The sequence below is a fragment of the Odocoileus virginianus genome, chromosome 4 (genome assembly GCF_023699985.2).
Source record: "Odocoileus virginianus isolate 20LAN1187 ecotype Illinois chromosome 4, Ovbor_1.2, whole genome shotgun sequence".
Classification (NCBI taxonomy): Eukaryota; Metazoa; Chordata; class Mammalia; order Artiodactyla; family Cervidae; genus Odocoileus; species Odocoileus virginianus.
The window spans coordinates 93069750-93092505 of NC_069677.1; the positions used below are offsets into that span (position 1 = coordinate 93069750).

The 22756-nt window shown below is 42.5% G+C and overlaps 1 protein-coding gene across 2 annotated transcripts in view; it reads left to right on the forward strand.

Annotated features, from left to right (window-relative positions):
• The window catches only part of KCNH8 (potassium voltage-gated channel subfamily H member 8), a 444848-nt gene that overhangs the window by 357068 nt on the left and 65024 nt on the right, over positions 1–22756 (forward strand). For both annotated transcript variants that reach the window (XM_070467057.1, XM_070467059.1), the window contains exon 11: positions 5474–5688. In XM_070467057.1, the coding sequence (XP_070323158.1) occupies positions 5474–5688 (215 nt within the window). The remainder of the gene's footprint in view (positions 1–5473; positions 5689–22756) is intronic.

The window sequence follows — 22756 nt, forward strand, 5'->3', positions numbered from 1 at the left end:
GCTGTCTATTTTACATGTGGTCATGTAAGTTTCCATGTTACTCCATACATCTCACCGTCTCCCCTCTCGCTATGTCCAGAAGTCTGTTCTCTATGTCTTAAACAATGACTTTTATTCTCTACGACCATTGTAAGTATGCAGTCAGTCAATTTTCACTGTAAGCTTCAGGATAGGTTCTATTTCGGATGAGAACTAACACTGATTGCTTCCCTGATATGAGCCGAGTGTTATGTGTCCACTATCCAATTCCAATCTTGCAGCACTATTAGTCTGCTGTGATGATCCCAGTTAGAGGTGCAGAGATGGAGGCAGCTGGAGGTGAAACCCGGACGTGCTTTTCTCTGCTTCCTGATGACTTCCATTGACCACTTTTCAGAGGAGAGGTGGGGCTTGCCTTCCAAAGTTTGAATTCAACTCTTAATTCACCCCCTTATATTTTTCTCCTTTTTTTTGTTTTGATGTGGACCACTTAAAAGAGAATCTTTATTGAATTTGTTACAGTATTGCTTCTGTTTCATGTTTTGGCTTTTTGGCCACAAGGCCTGTGGGATCTTCACTCCGTGACAGGGGATAGAGCTTGCACCTGCTGCCCTGGAAGGTGGAGCCTCAGCCACTGGACGGCTGGGGAGTCCCGTGGTTTTCTCCTTGATAGAAAGGCCTGGAATAGCGACTAAATAAAACAGCAACAAGCTGGGCTCAGTGTGGCCAGCTTGTTATCAGTGTGAGGGTGAGCCTCTATGTACGTGTGTTTTCCAGGAGGAGAATTGAACACTCTTTCCTGCCCATTTATCCACTCGGTGAAGTTAAAAACCAGTCATTCCATCATGTTTTATCCAAAATTAAAAGTGAGAATCCTTTGAAAATTTGCTTCGAAAACCTTGCTCCAATCATAAAATATTTTTCTGTGGGTTTCCTTAGTACCACTGTAAGTTTTGTAGCCTGCCTGTTGACACAGCCTGCTTTTAAAAGGGCATTTAGTGCCATTTGCATCAACATGGATGGACTCGGAGATTGTCATACTGAGTGAAATAAGTCAGACAAAGAAATAAATATCACAGGATATCATTTATATGTGGAATCTTAAAAAACTGGTACAAATGACCTTATTTACAAAACAGAGACACCCACCTAGAAAACAAACTTCTGGTTACAGGGGAAAAAGGGAAGGAGGGATAAATCGGGAGACTGAGAGTGACCTGTGCCCACTGCCGTATGTGAAAACGATGACCAGTGAGGGTCTGCTCTATGGCTCAGGAAACTCCATCCAGTGCTCTGTAGTGATGTCGATGGGAAAGAAACCCAAAAAAGAGTGGATATGCGAATATGTATAACTGATTCATTCTACTTCCACCTGAAACTAGCACATCAGTGTAAAACAACTATAATCCCATAAAAATTAATCAAAATAAAAAATAAAAGGGCATTTAGTTATTTTTCTAGCAACTTATGGTTTGATATACATGTAAGTAAATTAATACAACATTTTCAGATGTATATATTATGGGTTTTTCCATAATTGTGCTGAATGTTTAAATTTGGTAACTAGCAACAATTCCAGGAATGGAATATGAGGGCATTATCCCTGACATTACATCACAGTAGGTACAAATTTGACAGCTTCAATGTAAATGCCATTGTTTGTACTACACGATTCTGTTGGATTTTCTTCTTTCAAAAAAACTTCTGAAAGAAAGTGAAGTCGCTCAGCTGTGTCCGACTCTTTGTGACCCCATGGACTGTAACCCGCCAGGCTCCTCCGTCCATGGGATTTTCCAAGCAAGAATACTAGAGTAGGTTGCCGTTTCCTTCTCCAGGGTATCTTCCCCACCCAGGGATCAAACTAGGGTCTCCTGCATTGCAAGCAGACGCTTTCCTGTCTGAGCCGCCGGGGACGCCTGGTGGCCTGTACTAACAACTAAGACGCTTTAGCCATGGCCTCGCGCCTCTGGCCCTGATTTCCTCCATCACTTGAGCTGCCTATGTTTAACATTTTCACATCTCTGCTGGTACCCTGTGCCTCTCAAAAGTGATTAAATGCATGTGGCTCTTCTAAACATGCCTATGTGGTATCGGGACCAAGCCCAAACAAATATAATAAATTATTAATATTTTCTCTCTGTGATTAACATTATCTCAATGGAGATCAACTATTTTACTTTCCCTATGGTAATATTGTCTTATCTGCCAATATAAATCAATATTGACTCTGATAAACTTTAGCACATTGCTTAAATATAGATATTTAATACATGTTCACTCTGCCAACAAAATGAATTAATACATAATATCGTAAAGGAAACCTATCACCAAGCACCTGTCAAGCCAAAATTTATTCAAGCAATTCCATTGTCTAATCAATTGTTGACGGCATCTCTTAATCTGATGCAGTTGATAGAGAGGCAGGGATTTGTTACAGGGATAGAATTTGTTTGCCTGCACACCTTCATTTCATGTCCCAGTAATTGTGTTTTCCCACCAAGGTCTTCACTGTGATTTAAAGGAAGATGACAAAGCTCCAGTGAAGGCGCTGCTCTCAGATGGCGTTAGTCTGCCTGATTACAATTAAACATAAGTTATGGCTCTAACCAGGAAGGTTTGCAGATGCCTCCCATCAACTTTTTTTTTTTCCACCCAATGGAAGAACTACTGATTAGTAAATGTCAGAAACTGAATTCTGGGTAATAGAGATTGTGCTGCTGTGCTGGGCTTAGTCGCTCAGTCGTGTCCGACTCTGCGACCCCGTGGACTGCAGCCCACCAGGCTCCTCTGTCCATGGGACTCTCCAGGCAAGAGTACTGGAGTGGGTTGCCATGCCCTCCTCCAGGGGATCTTTCAAACCCAGGTCTCCTGCACTGCAGGCAGATCCTTCACCATCTGAGCCACCGGGGAAGGCCAAGAATACTGGAGTGGGTAGCCTGTCCCTTCTCCAGGGGATCTTCCCGACCCAGGAATTGAACCAGGGTCTCCTGCATTGCATGTGGATTCTTTACCAGCTGAGCTACTAGGGAAGCCCCAGTAGAGACTGCAAGGGACCACAAAAACCTTCTCTTCCTTTAGAAATAAGGCTACTAAAGCCCAGAGTAATTAAGAAACTTAGATCTAGGCTCTAAGTCTAGATAGTGAATAATCCACAAAGTTGTAAAATTAGTGAGGGTGAAAATTAGGCTCCACACAAGGCCCAGCACACAGGTCAGTGATCTATAAATATCCACTGAATAGATGAAAAACCAGAATTCTTTCTAGGATGCCAAGCTAGCAAGATGCTGGGGCCTTTGTGGCTGAAATCACCGTTCCGTGGCCACTCGAGGTACAAGCGTAGAATGACCCTAACGTTTTTCCAAACACCAGTAGAAAATGTGAATTCTCATCATGGCAGCCTGGTGCATCAAGGTAAATTCTCCTCAGGGATGCAAAGCTTGGGGCTTCCCTGGTGGCTCGGCAGTAAAGAATCTGCCTGCCATGCAGGAGACCCGGGTTTGATCCCTGGGTCGGGAAGATCCCCTGGAGGAGGGCGTGGCAACCCACTCCAGTCTTCTTGCCTGGAGAATCCCATGGACAGAGGAGGCTGGCGGGCTGCAGTCCACGGGTCACATAGAGCCAGTCACGACTGAGTGACTGAGCAGCCTCAGCATGTAAAACTTGAAAATGTGCTGTGTTCAGTCCAGCCTGGCCATATTTACATTTTACATCAGGACCCGACTTTGAATTTTTGAGCAGTAATTTAGATTTCTAACAAAACACGCAAGAAGAAAAAATTGGCAAGTTAGTATTGCTGACAATAAATTCTTCAGCACCACGTGCTGTTTATTCTCTCAGTGTCTATAAATATAGAGCTTAGTCTTTTTTCTTCTGCCAAATAGGCTCGATTTCAAGGTTTTAAAAAGATAATACCTAGAAGTAATTCAATAATTTGAGTTTTTGGTCTGCCACAATACTTATGAATGTCTCAGATATTCATGGATAAGTTGGCACATCTCCTTTTACTGTCAAGTTCAATAAAACAGACTTTTATTGAAGCCTCCTGCATGCCAGGAACTGTTTCCAGAAATTCTGAGCAAAATAAAAAAATAAACATTTAGAAGTTTAAAAATCAATTGAATGAAGAATGGTTAGGACAGTTTGTTCTACAACATTCCAAAGATATTATTTGCTTGGTGGGTTTTGGCTGGCAAATTGTTGGTTGTTGGTTCCCTACAAAATGGAACAAAGTGACCATTTGGAAAAATAAAGCGCAGGCATGATAATGTTTGAGAACAAAGATAAAGCAGACACTCCTGAGTTGTAGCCTTGAGTCTGAGGCCAGTGTTTTTTGTGAACTTGGCCATATTACCTCAGCTTTTAACCTAAGCTTGTCTGAGGACTGAATGGATTTCCTTTCAGATTTCTCACAAGGACACCGAGTGCATTAATGGCTCTGTCTAAAATAAAACTGACGCTGTAATCAGCTCTTTGCCAGCACTTACAATTATGCTCACCTTCCTGCTAGGTTAGACTGATTCAAATCAAGTTCAGAATTTTAAAGATTCAGAGAAATTGTCCAATATGATCTAATCAGCAAACTCAAGGAGATAAGCTGGGTCCCAGTTTAAGACAGATGGGCAGACGTGTTACAGAAAATATCAGAGGTGCTGGCGCTGGGGTGAGAGAGAATGTGAACAAAGTCGTGTCAGACCCTTTCTCCTTCAGTGGAAGGGCTCACAGTTTTTATTTATTCACTTTCTTTTCTTGCTGGAGAAAATGGGGTTTTCACACTGTCACGGAGCATTAGAATTGTGCCCTTGTTCTGCATTTTTATGTAGTAGATTTCACTGTCCACGATGCCCAGGAGTTGCCTTCGCCTCTCTCTCTCTCTCCCCCTTCGCACCCGCCCCCCGTCTTGCAGACGTGTTCAGAGATAAATAAAACAACTGGAATGTATTAGAAAACAGATGGTGATGCTTATATTATTGTCCAAAGTACTAGAATCAACATGATTAATATACCTCTTGATGATCTTACTTCAAAATCCCGAAACATTTTTACTCAGAAAAACTGAGGCATTATTATTTCCTTTGAATAGTTAAAGCAGCTGTGACCAAAAACGTCAACTGCTTTGTCTAAAGTCATCTACCGAATCCTGCGGGGCACCTGACGTGAGCCCATGTGTGACCTACAATTTCTAACTCCCCGTCTCCTAGGCTTTATTCTCGAGAAGAGTTTTCTCGACTGGGTATGGTTCAGAGTGCCAAGGGATGTTTGGCAATGTCTGCAGATACTTGGGGTTGTTATCTCTGGGGGTGGCTAATGTGAGATGCCGCTGAAGATTCCACCCTGTACAGAATGATGGGGCCCCAAATCTCAACCCTGCCGAGGCTGAGAAACCCTGCCCCAGATAAAAGGTTCCTCTCCCCTTTGAGTGCAATTTCAGAGAAACGAAGCCTGTAAATCAAATGACGTCTTTCAAGCGACGTGTCTCTTTTCTCACTGTTTCAAGGGAAAGGAGATTTAATTGGAGCCAATCTATCAATTAAGGACCAAGTGATCAAGACCAATGCGGATGTGAAGGCGCTGACCTACTGCGATCTCCAGTGTATCATCCTCAAAGGGCTCTTTGAAGTGCTGGACCTTTACCCAGAATACGCTCACAAATTTGTGGAAGACATTCAGCATGACCTCACATACAACCTTCGAGAAGGTCACGAGAGTGATGTAAGTCTCCCTTCTAATTCCTGCTGAGACCCAAACACACGGGGCCTGGAGATCATTTATAACAGCAGACAACATGTTCTGACCTCACTTCAAAAAGTCTTTGAGCAGATAAGGTGGAACTGTCCAGTCACTAATTGAGCAATTAGGTAATTAGCCAGGAGTCAAACTGGGAGCATGTTATCAATATTTTAGAAAATATGATTTATGGAGGAGTTCTCTTAAATTTTTTCTTGTTTACTTTCATTGCTGATAACCAGGGTGAATGTCAGGGGCATATAGTATTTAGCTAGAGAGGTGTGATTTCTCCCGAACTTAAAGATTTCCAGATAGGGTATATGGTTCGGAGCTTGCTGCGTGGTGTGTATTCCCTACTCCACTGGCTTGATGTGCATTTTGCTTAAGAATATCTTTTTATTTGTTAACTGTGACTCAAAACAGTCTATCTTAAAATGAGTAAATGTGTATGAGAGGATTCAAACCCAAGGTTGTCACCCTGGAAGCATAATGAACATTTTATGAAATTATATATTTGCTACATGTTTCAGTTTATACAAACAGCTTTCCTGTCAAATATGTACCAAACTGTGTCCTGTGATTAAGCCGCTCGTGAACATGACTTCATTAAATGTGTCAGAGACAAATGACTTAATAGGGATGATTGTTGGAAGGCAGGCCAGAGCATGTATGTATATCACTCTCTATCAACAGATGCCTTCATCTGCTGCCTTCAGCTCTGACCCACATACTTACTATACTCGATTTTCCCCCTAAGGTTTTAAGAAGCGAGGCTCTTGTTTTGGCTAACCCATATTGTGGGGACATCGTCATCAGCATCCTCCAAATTGTCGGGAAAGAAGGAGCCCAAGTTGTATGACTTCCTCTTGGTTGAGGATATCAAATGGCAGGCAGAACGTAGGTGGTACCCCTTTCTGAATTTCAAGATTACCGGATTTGAATGTGTGCATCTCTCCATGGATGGTGGCAAACAGCAAATAGGTGTAAATATTTATTTTGAAACTTTTTGTGTTAAGGACTCTGTCGGTGTAAAACATTTTCTCTAGTCCTGAAAGCCACTGTGGAAGCTAAGTGTCAGTCAGGTTTTACAGGACGGAAAACAGGTGCAGAATGGCTAAGTAACGTGTGTCATCACACACACAGGCTCCTCTGTCCATGGAAATTTCCAGGCAAGCATACTGGAGTGGGTTGCCATGGGTTATATAGCAACCCACATATATATATATCCCCTTCCAGGGTATCTTTCTGACCCAGGGATTGACCCCCACGTCTCCTGCATTGGCAGTCAGGTTCTTTACCACTAGCAAAGAAATAGCCAACATGTCCTCAACATGGACAAATGGAAAATATTGGCTCTCAACCCCAAGTTTTGTTTCATTCAATTATGTTTAAAGAGTCTTACATTTAATCCATTTTTTAATCCTCTTTTTGTCTTTGCTGAAACATTCATCACAGTGATTTTACGCCTCCAGTGTGTGAATGGCCAGTGAGACTGTTTTATTTATCTGTTATTTCTTTTGGGGTTTTGTTTTTTTGCTTTTGAGGTCACTTGCCCTCCCCTACATTTTTCAAACAGATATCATGACTTTGCTTCAGTGTAGATGTTGTTTATGAAAAAAGTGAAGTCGCTCAGTCATGTCCGACTCTTTCCAACCCCATGGACTGTATGTAGCCTGCCAGACTCCTCCTTCCATGGGATTTTCCAGGCAAGAATGCTGGAGTGGGTTGCCATTTCCTTCTCGCGGGGATCTTCCTGACCCAAGAATTGAACCCAGGTCTCCCACACTGCAGGCAGACTCTTTACCATCTGAGCCACCCATGAAAAAAGGGTGCCTATTATTTTCCTTCTAGCGGGGCTATGTTTTCCTGGGACAGGCAGAGAGAGCACCCAGCGAATCGCTTCCGTCCTGCCTACAGCTCCTCCGCGGCTTTGTCAGGCTGATCTGCTTCCGTTTTGCGTCGACCCAGGTGGTACAGCTCTCGGTCCTAAGACATGTTTCAGAGCCTCAGCTAAACTCCCTGGGTGTTCCCCAGAGCTCCCCCTGCGTGACACGCCTTGACCTCCCGCCTGCGGCTCCCGAGCATCACGGGGGAACCGAATCCCCGGGCTCCTTGGAGACTGCCCGTGCGCCTAAGTGAGGAGCCGCTGGCCCCTGGGGGCCACGGGAGGGGCCTCCTCTCTGGGTTCACTCCTCCGATCCCGGAAGTCTGGGGACACGTGGATTGCCCTCCTCCAGGAAGACTGTTCCTTTCTCTTCTGCTCTATGCGGCCCTGCAGTGAAGCCAAGGTTCCCTCAGAAAAGCACCGGGATAAACGTGACCCTCGGGGCTTGCCTGATGGTTCAGCGGGTGGAGAGTCCACCTGCAGTGCGGGAGACCTGGGTTCGATCCCTGGGGTGGGAAGATCCCCTGGAGAAGGGAAAGGTCACCCATTCCAGGATTCTGGCCTACATCCTCATGGCCTTCCATTTTCTCAGGGGTCAGAGCCCTTCAAGTCTGACCTGACTTGGCTGTTCTCCTTTGCTTTTTAAACTGTTATTTTATGTTTTGTCCAGCTTTACAATTATTTTTAGCTCAATATTAGCTATTTCACTATAGCTGAAACAAAAATTTATGCTTCTATACAGAGAACCCCTTCTGAGCTACATTGTTAAGGGCAAATGGGAACTGGAGCTCTGAAATCTTCATTTTTTATAGTTCCTCATCTTGTATCACTCAAAATTTATATTTACACTATATTCAAGATCCTGGTGGCTCAGTTGGTAAAGAATCCACCTGCAATGCAGGAGACAGTCTGCAATGCAGGAGATGTGGGTTCTATCCTTGGTTTGGGAAGATCCCCTGGAGGAGGGCATGGCAACCCACTCCAGTATTCTTGCCTGGAGAATCCCCATGGACAGAGGAGCCTGGCAGGCCACAGTCCTTGGAGTTGCAAAGAGTCCAACATGACTTAGCGACAAAACCACCAAGATCCTGGGTTGCTATGCCTTCTAAAGGCTAGGTAAACTTGGACCATACTTACCAATAATTTTATACTCTGGGGGAGAAGTCGTGTGCTTTTTTTTTTTTTATTGGGGTATAATTGCTTTAAATATTGTATTAGTCTCTGCTGTATGTATGCGTATATCCCCTCCCTTGGTCTTTTTCCCATTGATGCGTATATGTAGACTCTTGTGCTGTTTCTAAGGACGCTGTGACTTTGGTCGGGTGTGGGGCTTCTATTCTGAACCTATGACCATGGCCGCAACTGCTCTGGTGTCAGACCAAGGTGGGCCCAGCCCCTCTCCTTAGTTTCCACACCCACACAAGCAAAAATATCCAATCACAGAGTTTCTGGTGGGTTGAATCCTTTGTGAAAGTTTGGTCTATGGATTCTAGAAGGAGGAACATTTGCATCATGGAAATGCAAACGGTGTGAATGTAACTTCACTCTGTATCCTTGCTCTTAAATCTCCCATGGCCACTCTGCCATGCTGTTCAGCCCTTTATTTCTGCTCTCCCCGCCTCTCCTGTCTTCATCCTCTGCCTCATCCCCAGGTTCCCCACTGTGTCTGATATGTTTTAACTCTCTCTTTGATTGGTTTGTGTCTTTCTGATTTTGCCTTCTGGATATATACCTTCTCTCACAAGTGCTTATAAACTATCAAGTGACAGACAGCATTACCGGAATATCCGGATAAAGAGTAGACTGATTGTCAACCCATTCTGAAATAAAAACAAAGAATGTGTTTTAAGAGATAGTCAAAACGTATGCACGTCACAGTGAGCTATGAATCTAGAACTCTGATGAACTGTGTAACTTCAGAGTGGCAGCTCATCCAGTTAATTAAAATGTATAAAATATGTTCTGAGTTTGTGAAAAGGCAAGCTAGCACTGCTGACCTCATGCTAATTACTCTTTTTATGCACTCAGTATATTTTATATGTTTGCCCTTATTCATATCTCCTGATGACCCCAATAATGACATAGATTAATTTAGCTATTTCTGTCTATGGGGATTATGACAAATTTGCTTCACAGCTTCTCATGGTAAACTGATTTTAGCACAGACTCATCTGTTGTTGGTTGTGAAATTTAATTTGCCTTAACATTAGAATTTTGAGATAAATAATGACCGAAGAGTGTCTAAAACAAGTTTTCCAAAATTAATAGTGCTGACACACGGAAGGTCAGATACTGATATGGCTGCCTGAGATGCCTCTGGGTGTGCACATGTGGACTCTGACCTGTGGTGTGGCTGTGGAGCGACAAACGGCAATGCCAGTTTTACCTTACCAGGGGTTACTCGATGAAATTCTTTTTTTTTTTTTTAATTTTTTTGGCTGAGCTGCATGGTATACGGGGATCTTAGTTCTCCAACCAGGGATCAAACCCATGCCCCCTGCAGTGGAAGCATGGATTCCTAACCACTGGACTGCCAGGGAGGTCGTGAAATTTTTTGCCATTTTTTAAATTGAAGTATCGGAGAAGGCACTGGCGACCCACCCCAGTGTTCTTGCCTGGAGAATCCCAGGGACGGGGGAGCCTGGTGGGCTGCCGTCTGTGGGGTCGCACAGAGTCAGACACGACTGACGTGACTTAGCAGCAGCAGTCATTGAAGTATAGTTGACTTACAATGTTCCAGATATACAACAATCACAGTATAACTGTGATTCAGCCACACATATGTGTGTATTCCTCTTCAGGTTCTTTTCCTGCGTAGGTTATCATATGATAGTGAGTATGGTTCCCTTGTTCTGTAGCAGGTTCTTGTTGTTGATCTTATATACAGTGCAGTGTGTTTGTTAATCCCAGACTCCTCACTTATCCCTCCCACTCTCCCTTTGGTCGCCACAGTTTGTTTTCTGTCCCTGTGTCTGTTTCTGTTTTGTAAACACATTCATTTTTTTAGACTGCACACGTAAGCGATGTCATATGATAGCCTCCAGGTCCATCCACGGTGCTGCACATGGCGTTACTCTATTCATTTTTATGGCTGAGCAGTATTCCATTGCTTATACGGACCACATCTTTTTTATTCATCTTTTGACGGACATTTAGGTTGCTTCCAAATCTTGGCGATTGTAAGTGGTGCTGCTGTGAACATAGAGGTGGGTGTATCTCTTTGAATTAGAGTTTTCATCTTTCCCAGATACATGCCGAGGAGCGGGGTTGCTGGATCCCGTGGTGACTCTAGTTCAGTTTTTAAGGAGGATTCTTACTCTTCTCTGGAGTGGCTGCACCAGTTCACACCCACACCAGCAGTGTAGGCGGGCTCCCTTTTCTCCACACCCTCTTTACCATCTATGGATTGCAGTTTTTTCCGATGACCGTTCTGATTGTTGTGAGATGATACCTCATTGTAGTTTTGATTTGCATTTCTCTAATAACTAGTGCTGTTGAGCCTCTTTCTGTGTGCCTGTTGACTGTTGGTGTGTATTCTTTGGAGACATGTTTATTTAGGTCTTCTGACCATTTTTTTGATGGGAAGCTTATTACATTTTAAGTGTGTTGGTTAGTCCATTTTTTCCCTCGGTTTTCCATTATTTCATATAATCTGATCAGCATAAAAAATAAAGTCTCCTCCTTCAGTCTCCCCTTCTCTTTAGTAACAGGACAGAGAGTTCCCTACGATCCTGAGGGTCAGTTGCCTCTGGGTCCTGGAAATGCCATCTCCATAACAGGTTACACCGACATTTAGAGAAGATTCCTGAACAGAGACAAGAGCGCCTTGAGGAGCACCCACGTTTAGCAGTTCTTCTCCACTTGTGATGTCTTTGATGCTGCGTGGGTAGTTTGTGATGGGTTGATGCATCACAATACTCCAAATCCCTGAGCAATACATTCTCTACACAGCAAGCACCAGGCCTCCATAGTGTAGCTACGAAACTGCACACTCCATAGGCTTGACTCTTGAGTGAAATAAGCACGTTTATAGACACAATTAATGGAAAGCTTCCCAGAGTGGTCACATGCATTAGATAACACCTGTATGTTAAACATAATTAAATAAAAAAGTTTCATACTCACAAAGAGTCAACTTGCTTTCACCCGCCTGTAGGTTGTGTATGAGAGGGGAGTTACATGCTGAGATGTTGCTCCCTGACCATGATCAGAGAAAAGTGATGTAATGGTTCTCCCTGCATCTATTCTTTGTCTTTAAATTGAGTTATAATTAACACACAATATTAAATTAAGATGTTCAACATAGTGATTCAGTACTTTTAGATCTTGTAAAATGACCACTACAATAAACCATCCAGCACCACACAAAGTTATTGCAATATTATTGACTGTATCCCCCATGTGTAATCTTGTACCCCTGTGACTTACTTAGTTTGTGGCCAGAAGTTTATTTTTTTTTTCATGTAGCCAGAAGTTTCTACCTCTTAACCCCTTTCACCTTTTTATTCCACACCCAAACCCTCTCCCCTCTGGCAACCACCAGTGTGTTTCTGTCTTACTCTGTTTTGTTCTTTTGTTGCCTCCTTTAGCTTCTACCTATAAGTGAAATCAAACAGAATGTGTTTCCTCCCTGACTTACTTCACATGGTGAAATACCCTCCAGGTTCAGCCCTGCTGCTACAAGGGCTGGGATCTTATCATTTTTATGGCTGAGTAGTATCCCACTGGCAGCACACTGCGCCTTCTGTATCCATGCATGTATCGATGGACACCTAGGTGTTTCTGGGTCTTGGTTGCAGTCAGCAGTGCTGCAGTGATTACAGGGGTGCATATATCTTTTCATATTGGTGTTTTCATTTTCTTCAGATAAATACTCAGAATTGTTGGATCATACACAACTGAGCACACACCTGGTATTTCTATTTTAAGTTTTCTGAGGCGCTTCCACACTGCTTTCTTTAGGGGCCATATTTACATTTAATTTCCACCAACAGCACCTGAGGGTTCCCGCTTCTCCACAGCCTTGCCAACACCTGTCATTTATGTCTTCTTATATGACAGGCATTCTTACAGGAGTGAGCTGACAGCTCATTTCACCAGTGATAGTTATTTGAGCATCTTCTTATGTGCCTGTTGGCCTTCTGCATGTCTTCTTTGGAAAACTGTCTGTTTTAGGTCTTCTGCCCATTGTTTAATTGGGATGTTTGAGGTTTTGATATAGAGTTATATGAATTCCTTCTATGTTTTTGTATCAACCCTTTCTTGGAATTATAATTCACAAATCAGTTTAGTTCAGTCACTCAGTCATGTCTGACTCTTTGCGATCCCATGAACTGCAACACGCCAGGCCTCCCTGTCCATCACCAACTCCTAGAGTTTACTTAGACTCATGTCCATCGAGTCGGTGATGCCATCCAACCATCTCATCCTCTGTCATCCTCTTCTCCTCCTGCCCCCAGTCCCTCCCAGCGTCAGAGTATTTTCCAGTGAGTCAGCTCTTCGCATCAGGTGGCCAAAGTACTGGAGTTTCAGCTTCAGCATCAGTCCTTCCAATGAACACCCAGGACTGATCTCCTTTAGGATGGACTGATTGGATCTCCTTGCAGTCCAAGGGACTCTCAAGCATCTTCTCCAACACCACAGTTCAAAACCAATTCTTCGGCACTCAGCTTTCTTCACAGTCCAACTCTCACATCCATACATGACCACTGGGAAAACCATAGCCTTGACCAGACAGACCTTTGTTGGCAAAGTAATGTCTCTGCTTTTTAATAGGCTGTCTAGGGTGATCATAACTTTCCTTCCAAGGAGTAAGTGTCTTTTAATTTCATGGCTGAAATCCCTATCTGCAGTGATTTTGGAGCCCAGAAAAATAAAGTCAGCCACTGTTTCCCCATCTATTTGCCATGAAGTGATGGGACTGGATGCCATGATCTTAGTTTTCTTAATGTTGAGCTTTAAGCCAACTTTTTCACTCTCCTCTTTCACTTTCATCCTTTCATCAAGAGGCTCTTTAGTTCCTCTTCACTTTTTGCCATAGGGGTGATGTCATCTGCATATCTGGCTATTGATATTTCTCCCAGAAATCTTGACTCCAGCCTGTGGTTCCTCCAGCCCAGCGTTTCTCATGATGTACTCTGCATATAAGTTAAATAAGCAGGGTGACAATATACAACCTTGATGTACTCCTTTTCCTGTTTGGAACCAGTCTGTTGTTCCATGTCCAGTTCTAACTGTTGCTTCCTGACCTGCATACAGGTTTCTCAAGAGGCAGGTCAGGTGGTCTGGTATTCCCATCTCTTTCAGAATTTTCCACAGTTTATTGTGATCTACAGAGTCAAAGGCTTTGACATAGTCAAGAAAGCAGAAATAGATGTTTTTCTGGAACTCTCTCACTTTTTCGATGATCCAGTGGATGTTGGCAATTTGATCTCTGGTTCCTCTGCCTTTTCTAAAACCAGCTTGAACATCTGGAAGTTCACGGTTCACGTATTGCTAAAGCCTAGTTTGGAGAATTTTAAGCATTACTTTATTAGCGTGTGAGATGAGTGCAATTGTGCGGTAATTTGAGCATTCTTTGGCATTGCCTTTCTTTGGGATTGGAATGAAAACTGACCTTTTCCAGTCCTGTGACCATTGCTGAGTTTTCCAAATTTGCTGGCATACTGAGTGCAGCACTTTCACAGCATCATCTTTAAGGATTTGAAATAGCTCAACTGGAATTCCATCACCTCCACTAGCTTTGTTCATAGTGATGCTTCCTAAGACCCACTTGACTTCACATTCCAGGATGTCTGGCTCTAGGTGAGTGATCATACCATCGTGATTATCTGGGTTGCAAAGATCTTTTTTGTACAGTTCTTCTGTGTATTCTTGCCACCTCTTCTTAATGTCTTCTGCTTCTCTTAGGTCCCTACCATTTCTGTCCTTTATTGTGCCCATCTTTGCATGAAAAGTTCCCTTGGTATCTCTAATTTTCTTGAAGAGATCTCTAGTCTTTCCCATTCTATTGTTTTCCTCTATTTCTTTGCATTGATCGCTGAGGAAGGCTTTCTTATCTCTCCTTGCTATTCTTTGGAACTCTGCATTCAAATGGGTATATCTTTCCTTTTCTCCTTTGCTTTTCACTTCCTTTCTTTTCACAGCTATTTGTAAGTCCTCCTCAGACAGTCATTTTGCTTTTTTGCATTTCTTTTTCTTGGGGATGGTCTTGATTCTTGTCTCCTCCTGTACAATGTCATGAAACTCCATCCATAGTTCCTCAGGCACTGTGTCTATCAGATCTAGTCCCTTAAATCTATTTCTCACTTCCACTGTATAGTCATAAGGGGTTTGATTCAGGTCATACCTGAATAGTCTAGTGATTTTCTCCACTTTCTTCAATTTCAGTCTGAATTTGGCAATAAGGAATTCATGATCTGAGCCACAGTCAGCTCCTGGTCTTGTTTTTGCTGACTGTATAGAGCTTCTCCATCTTTGGCTGCAAAGAATATAATCATAACATATAATTTGTAATAAAATTTACAAATACCTTCTCCCATTCAGTGGTTGTCTTTTGGTTTTGTTGATAGTCTCCTCCCCATGTAAAAGCTTCTTAGTACAATACAGTCCCATTTGTTTACTTTTGCTTTTGTTTCCTTTACTTGAGGAGACATATCCAAAAAAAAAAAAAAAAATACTGCTAAGACTGATGTCAAAGAAGTTCCTGACCGCTTTCTTCCAGGAGTTTTAGGTCTTACATTTAAACCTTTAGTCCATTTTGAGTTTATTTCTGTATAAGGTATAAAAAAGTGATCTGATTTTATTTTTTTGCTTGTAGCTGTCCACTTTACACAATACCATTTTTTGAAGAGACATTTACCCTGTTGAATAATCCTTCCTCCTTTGTCATAGATTAATTGACCATATATGTGTGGGCTGACCTCTGGCTCTCTATTCTATTCCTTTGAGCTTTATGTCTGTTTCTATGCCAGCACTGTGCTCTTTGATTACTAGGTCTGTAGCATAATTTCAGGTCTGGGAGCATAATTATCTTCAGCTTTGTTCCTCTTTCTCAAAATTGCATTGGTGGAGACTTTTTGTGGTTACCAAAAAATTTTAGGATTTTTTAATTCTAGTTTTGTGAAAAATGTCATTGATATTCTGATAGGGATTGCATTGAATCTGCAGATTGCTCTATGTAGTGTGACCATTTTAATGATATTGATTCTTCCAGTCCATGTTGTTGTCGTTGTTTAGTTGCTCAGGTGTGTCTGACTGTTTTGCAGCCCCATGGACTGTAGCCCACCAGGCTGCTCTGTCAGAGATCTTCCAGGCCAGAATACTGGAATGGGTTGCCATTTCCTTCTCCAGGGGATCTTCCCACCCCAGGGATCAAGCTTATGTCTCCTGCATTAGCAGGTGGATTCTTTACCACTGAGCTGCCAGGGATGCCCCCATCAATCCATGAGCACAGTATAATTTTCCACTTGTCCATATTATCTTTCTTTTCTCAATGTCTTACAGTTTTTAAAACACAAGTCTTTTCACCTCCTTGGTTTGTCCCTAAGTATTTTATGCTCTTTGTTGCAGGTATAAATGGGATTGTTTTCTTTATTTCTCTTCCTGATAGTTTGTTATTAGTGTATACAGTAGATTTCTGTATATTAATTTTTTATCTTGCTACTTTACTTATTTATTAGTTCTAACAGCTTTTTTTTTGGGGGGGGGACAGTTTTATATATAGTATATGCTATCTAGAAATAGTGACAGTTTTACTTCTTCTTTAATTTGGATAACTTTTTTCTTTTTCTTTTCTGATTGCCATATCTAGGACTTCCAATACTATGCTGAATAATAAAAGAGATGAGGGTGGGCCTTCTCATCTTGTTCTTTAGTTTAGAAGGAAACCTTTCAGCTTTTCAGCAGAGTGTGGTGTAAGCTGTGGATTTGCCATCTATGGGCTTTATGATGTTGAGGGTGCATGCTGCTGCTAAGTAGCATGCATGCTGTCGCTTCAGCTGTGTGACTCTCTGTGCCCCGTGGACTGTAGCCCACCAGGCTCCTCTGTCCGTGCAGTTCTCCAGGCAAGGATCCTGGAGTGGGGTGCCCTGCCCTCCTCCAGGGCTTCTTCTCAATTCAGGGAAGGAACTCTCATTTCTTACATCTCCTACACTGGCAGGTGGATTCTTTACCACTAGCGCCACCTGGGAAGCCCACATTCCCTATGTGTCTATTTTTTCTAGAGTTTTTATCCTAAACGCATGTAGAATTTCTTTTCTGTATGTTGAAGAAGTGGCGTTGTGGGGTGTGGGAGCATCCCCTGTGCAGACTCCCTGCCCTCATCCTTATCTCTACTCTTAAACCCTTACCAGCCTCTTTCCTCAAGTCTGTGGGGGAAACCCTTTCAACATATAAATTGGGTCGTGTCATTCAGTTGCTTGAAGTATTTCAGTGGGCCCTCACAAACTTAGTAAAAGCCAGACTTCTTACCATGACTTTCAAGATTCTCTGCCTTCCAACTCCTGCCTGTCTTTTATGCATCTGAGGTCCTCTTGTGTCCAGCATTACATCTGGTGCCTTTTACAGTTTTTCTTTGTTCTATTTCTCCGGGGCTGGGTCTCGGCTGCTGCGCAGGCTGTTCCGTAGCTGCGGAGAGCGGGGCTACCCGCCGGTGCAGCGCGTTCCCGTGGCGGCGTCCCCGCTGCAAAGCGCAGCCTCCGGGGGCGCGGGCGCTGGGCCCGGGGCGCAGGCTCAGCAGTTGCCGTGATACGGGCTCGGTGGCCCCGCGGCGCGTGGGCTCCTCCCGGATCAGGGATCAAACCCGTGTCTCCTGCCTCGGCAGGCGGACTGCTCACCACTGAGCCGCAGGGAAGCCCTCCGTCCGATGCCATCTGGTGTCCAGCGTCGCCCTCCAACAAACTGGCTTGCTTGCTTTTCGTTACGTGCGCCGGCTTCCACCTGCCTCTCGCGCCGCAGGGCCTTTGCATGACTGTCTTTTCTTGACGCACTGGCGCTCCTCTGCCCTTACCTGACCGGCTGCTGGAGCTGGCCTCTCCGGTTATCCCGTCACTTCACCGTATTTATCTTCTTCATAGCCTTTAACAAGATCTCAGTTAGTTGATGTGTATGTGTTCATGTTCATCGTCAGTTTCTCCTGCCCGAATGTCTATGAAGGCTTTGTCTTGTTCTATGTGTATCTTCAGTGCCTAAATCAGAGCGTAATGCAGAATCAGTGTTTAGTATTGATTTAATACCTGAATGAGTAAATGTCAGAAATTTAGTTTAGAACCTGGAGCCTATGTGAAATGAATTGATAAAATGAATAAATTCCTGAAGCCAGCAGCCTATATAGCCAGTAAATGAAGATATGGAAATTTAGAATTACGTATCTTAGAAGTAACAAAACCAAAGACGGTGCCAGTTGTAGAATTTGAAAGAACTGCTAAATTGCAAAACAGATTTTTTTCACTTCCCCTAAGTTCAAGACAAGAGGTTTTCAAAAGGTGTAGAAGAATAATAGGAAAAAAAAAAAAAAAGATATGGGCGGGGGGGGGGGGGGGAGCCTCTTACTGCATAGGTAATGTAATTCCTCCAGGTGGTTTGGAATGCTAGGTTGTATTAAGATGAAAAAACAATATCTGTCTTCAAATCTAAGCTACACACATATTTTCTGTAGAAAGATTAACTATGACAACACTAATACCTTCAGAAAATAGAGAATCAATATTGTTAAATGTAAAATCATTCTCAACTGTTATTCACCTAACTTTCATTGCCCAGAGCATGTGGCCACTAATTTTTTGGTTGAGACAAACATGTGGAAAATTCCAGAGTCTAGTAGAGAATCTTATCTCTGGTTATAAAATATTTAATCAGAATATAATACACATCTGTTGCCCTTAGTGGTAAACAGAGGCATAAGGTCTGTAATATATATGATGGTCAAGCGTTCCTCATATCTCTTAATCAGAATTAGCCTCAATGGCACCGGAATATGAATTTATATTTCTATTTGGGTATGGACCCCATGTCTTTAATATGCAAAGGTGAATCTTTATTTTGAGTTTTATGTTTTCAGAAGGCAGCTCTATCTCAAATGCAAATCTCCTTGGGAAAAGCCTCTAATTCCTGGGCACTGAGTTGTGCCCACTTGGATCTCTTGCCACTAGACAGTCTCTTCTATAATTAAGTTGTACTCTATCCATGAGGTTCAACTCCTTACTTCTTCCCTTAGATAAAAGACAGGCCTGAATGGCTCGTTCAAGTGAAGTCTGTAATTTACCAATATCTCTGGCTTCCTATATTATAATTTATTTCAAGATTAAACTGAAAAGAGAGTTATTTCCAAAGGAGGGACTTGGTTTAAATTTAGTCCCCGTCTCGGTCTGAAATAAGATGGGGCTGCTTGGAAGCAATTTTCTTGAAAGTGATTTACTGAATAGTAATAATTTTAAAAATCATATCTGACAGCCCAGATACTTAGCTCTTCCAGAGTAGCCTGTGTGTAGGTGTGCACTGCTAGCGCAGCCTCACGTAATAAGAGAACATAATTAATTCCACACCTTTCTAAGATAATTGTTTGTAGAAAATTGCATATTGAAGGACTCACATGGCAGTTTACCATGTCAGCTTTTCTTGTCATCCCAGGCTGAACAGGAATCTTGCTGGTTGTATATTTTAAAAAACCCTCCCTTAGGGAGCAAAACCCTTCCTGGAAGTATCTTGCAGTGAAGTGTGTACCTGCCCTACATTTTTATGATGCTTGCGACAGTGTCAGACATGCTGTCAATTCTTCGGCACATAATGATCTGGAAATTTTATGTGCATCCTGTGTATATTTTACTTTCTAAAACACACAAGTGTTTTCCAATAGATTCAGAAGGTGTGGCAAACTCGTATTTAGTTGCATTAAACAACATTAGCTGTATGCCACAAATTCTGATAAATTCTCTTTTCATTTTTATTCTGTTAGAAGTATTTTCTAATTTACTTGTTATGGCTTCTTAGGTATACAATCATCATTTAAAAGTGGAAATTTAATTTCTAAATACATGGGGTTTGGGGCTTTTTAAGTGTCTTTGATATTAACTTCTCATTTAAATGCTTTCTTCCTTGCGTGTTTTCTCAGCCTTTTAACTTGATGGAGACTGCCAATGGCTAGGTCAAAGATCTCTTTTGGTAAAGAGACTGCACTTCAAAGCATGTGGGTTATTTTAAATTATCTTTTGATATTGATTTCTAACATAACTACACAGTGATAAGAGAACAGACTCTGTATCATTTCAATACCTTTGGACCATGAAACTTTTGCACCTTGTTTTATGTCACTGGATATGTTCCAGTATCTCCTGGTTTATAGTCTATGGGAACGTGAATAGAATTTGTACCTTGCTATTGTGTGAAAAATGTATAAATCTTAATTATATTGAATTGGTTCATAGGACTTTTCAGGTCTACCATATCCTTCTACTTTTCTGTTTATTCATTCTATTAATTTTTGACACTTTGATGTTGAAACACCAACTAAAAATCTTAATTTATCCACTTAAAAAATAGCTGTAACATATAGTGGAAGTATACGTAACTTTGTTCTTATTCTCCAAGTCCCCTATAAATGTGTTATCATACTTTCATAACGTCCAAAAGAAAAAAAGAAGGTGTGGCAAGCACAGTGCCTTGAAGGAAGGGCGACGTTTCAGCCAGAGTCCTCGGGGCCCACTCTGCCTTCAGGCTCGGGGCACTGAGTACGAAGCCCGCTGCTGACTGTCGCGCGGCGACCCGCCCGGCTTCCCCGGCCGCAGCGGTCACCCTAGTGTCCCTTCTCGTGGTGGCTGCTCTGCTAACGGCTTCATGCCGCCACTGTGGTCAATCTTGTAAATGTAGCACCCAACGGGTTTTGACCCAATCATTCACACCATTTTGTTTTATACCGAAAATGCATAATAGGAATAAAAAGTTGATCTTAAGGAGGACTGGACTCCCCAGGACTCGAGTTTACACTCCCCTCTGGCCCTGAAGCTTTGTTTCTTCTGCTTGGGCTCTAACTTCAGAGAGATGATGGCTTTATAACCTCCAAAATCTGTAAAGCAAAGATGTTAGCATCAGTTCAGTCAGTTCAGTCGCTCAGTCATGTCCGACTCTTTGCATCCCCATGGACTGCAGCACACCAGGCTTCCCTGTCCATCACCAACTCCTGGAGCTTACTCAAATTCTTGTCCATCAGATCGGTGATGCCATCCAACCATCTCATCCTCTGTCGTCCCCTTTTCCTCCTGCCTTCAATCTTTCCCAGCATCAGGGTCTTTTCCAGTGAATCAGTTCTTTGCATCAGGTGGCCAAATATTGGAGTTTCAGCTTCAGCATCAGTCCTTCCAATGAATATTCAGGACTGATTTCCTTTAGGATGGACTGGCTGGATCTTCTTACAGTCCAATGGACTCTCAAGCGTCTTCTCCAACACCACAGTTCAAAAGCATCAATTATTTGGCACTCAGCTTTCTTTATAGTCCAACTCTCACATCCATACGTGACTACTGGAAAAGCCATAACTTTGACTAGATGGACTTTTGTCAGCAAAGTAATGTCTCTGCTTTTTAATAGGCTGTCTATGTTGGTCATAACTTTCCTTCCAAGGGGTAAGCGTCTTAAGTTCATGGCTGCACTTACCATCTGCAGTGATTTTGGAGTCCAGAAAAATAAAGTCAGCCACTGTTTACACTGTTTCCCCATCTATTTGCCATGAAGTGATGGGACCAGATGCCATGATCTTGTTTTCTGGATGTTGAGCTTTAAGCCAACTTTTTCACTCTCCTCTTTCACTTTCATCAAGAGGTTCTTTAGTTCTTCTTCATGTTCTGCCATAAGGGTGGTGTCATCTGCATATCTGAGGTTATTGATATTTCTCCCAGCAATCTTGATTCCAGCTTGTGCTTCATCCAGCCCAGCATTTCTTGTGATGTACTCTGCATATAAGTTAAATAAGCAGGGTGACAATATATAGCCTTGATGTACTCCTTTCCCTATTTGGAACCAGTCTGTTGTTCCATGTCCAGTTCTAACTGTTGCTTCCTGACCTGCATACAGATTTCTCAGGAGGCAGGTCAGGTGGTCTGGTATTCCCATCTCTTTCAGAATTTTCCACAGTTTATTGAGATACACAGTCAAAGGCTTTGGTGTAGTCAAGAAAACAGAAATAGATGTTTTTCTGGAACTCTCTTGCTTTTTTGATGATCCAGCAGATGTTTGCAATTTGATCTCTGGTTCCTCTGCCTTTTCTAAAACCAGCTTGAACATCTGAAAGTTCACAGTTCAAGTACTGTTGAAACCTGGCTTGGAGAATTTTGAGCATTACTTTGCTAGCGTGTGAGATGAGTGCAACTGTGAGGCAGTTTGAACATTTTTTGCCATTGCCTTTCTTTGGGATTGGAATGAAAACTGACCTTTTCCAGTCCTGTGGCCACTGCTGAGTTCTCCAAATTTGCATTGAGTGCAGCACTTTCACAGCATCATCTTTCAGGATTTGAAAGAGCTCAACTGGAATTCCATCACCTCCATAACTGTTTGTAGTGAGGCTTCCTAAGGCCTACTTGACTTCTCATTCCAGGATGCCTGGCTCTAGGTGAGTGATCACACTATCATGGTTGTCTCAGTCATGAAGATCTTTTTTGTACAGTTCTTCTGTGTATTCTTGCCACCTCGTCTTAATATCTTCTGCTTCTCTTAGGTCCATACCATTTCTGTCCTTTATTGTGCCCATCTTTGCATGAAAAGTTCCCTTGGTATCTCTAATTTTCTTGCAGAGATTTCTAGTCTTTCCTATTCTATTGTTTTCCTCTATTTCTTTGCATTGATCACTGAGGAAGGCTTTCTTCTCTCTCCTTGCTATTCTTTAGAACTCTGCATTCAAATGGGTATATCTTTCCTTTTCTCCTTTGCCTTTAGCTTCTCTTTTTTTCTCAGCTGATTGTAAGGCCTCCTCAGAGAACCATTTTGCCTTTTTGCATTTCTTTTTCTTGGGGATGGTCATGATCACTGCCTCTTGTACAATGTCACGAACCTCCATCCATAGTTTTTCAGGTACTCTGTCTATTTAAGAATGTTAGCATCACACCTTCTTAAACTACAGACTGGTTATTTTTAATTTTTTTTTTTAATTGTAGGACAGAGTTAGTGTGGAGCATTGGCTAA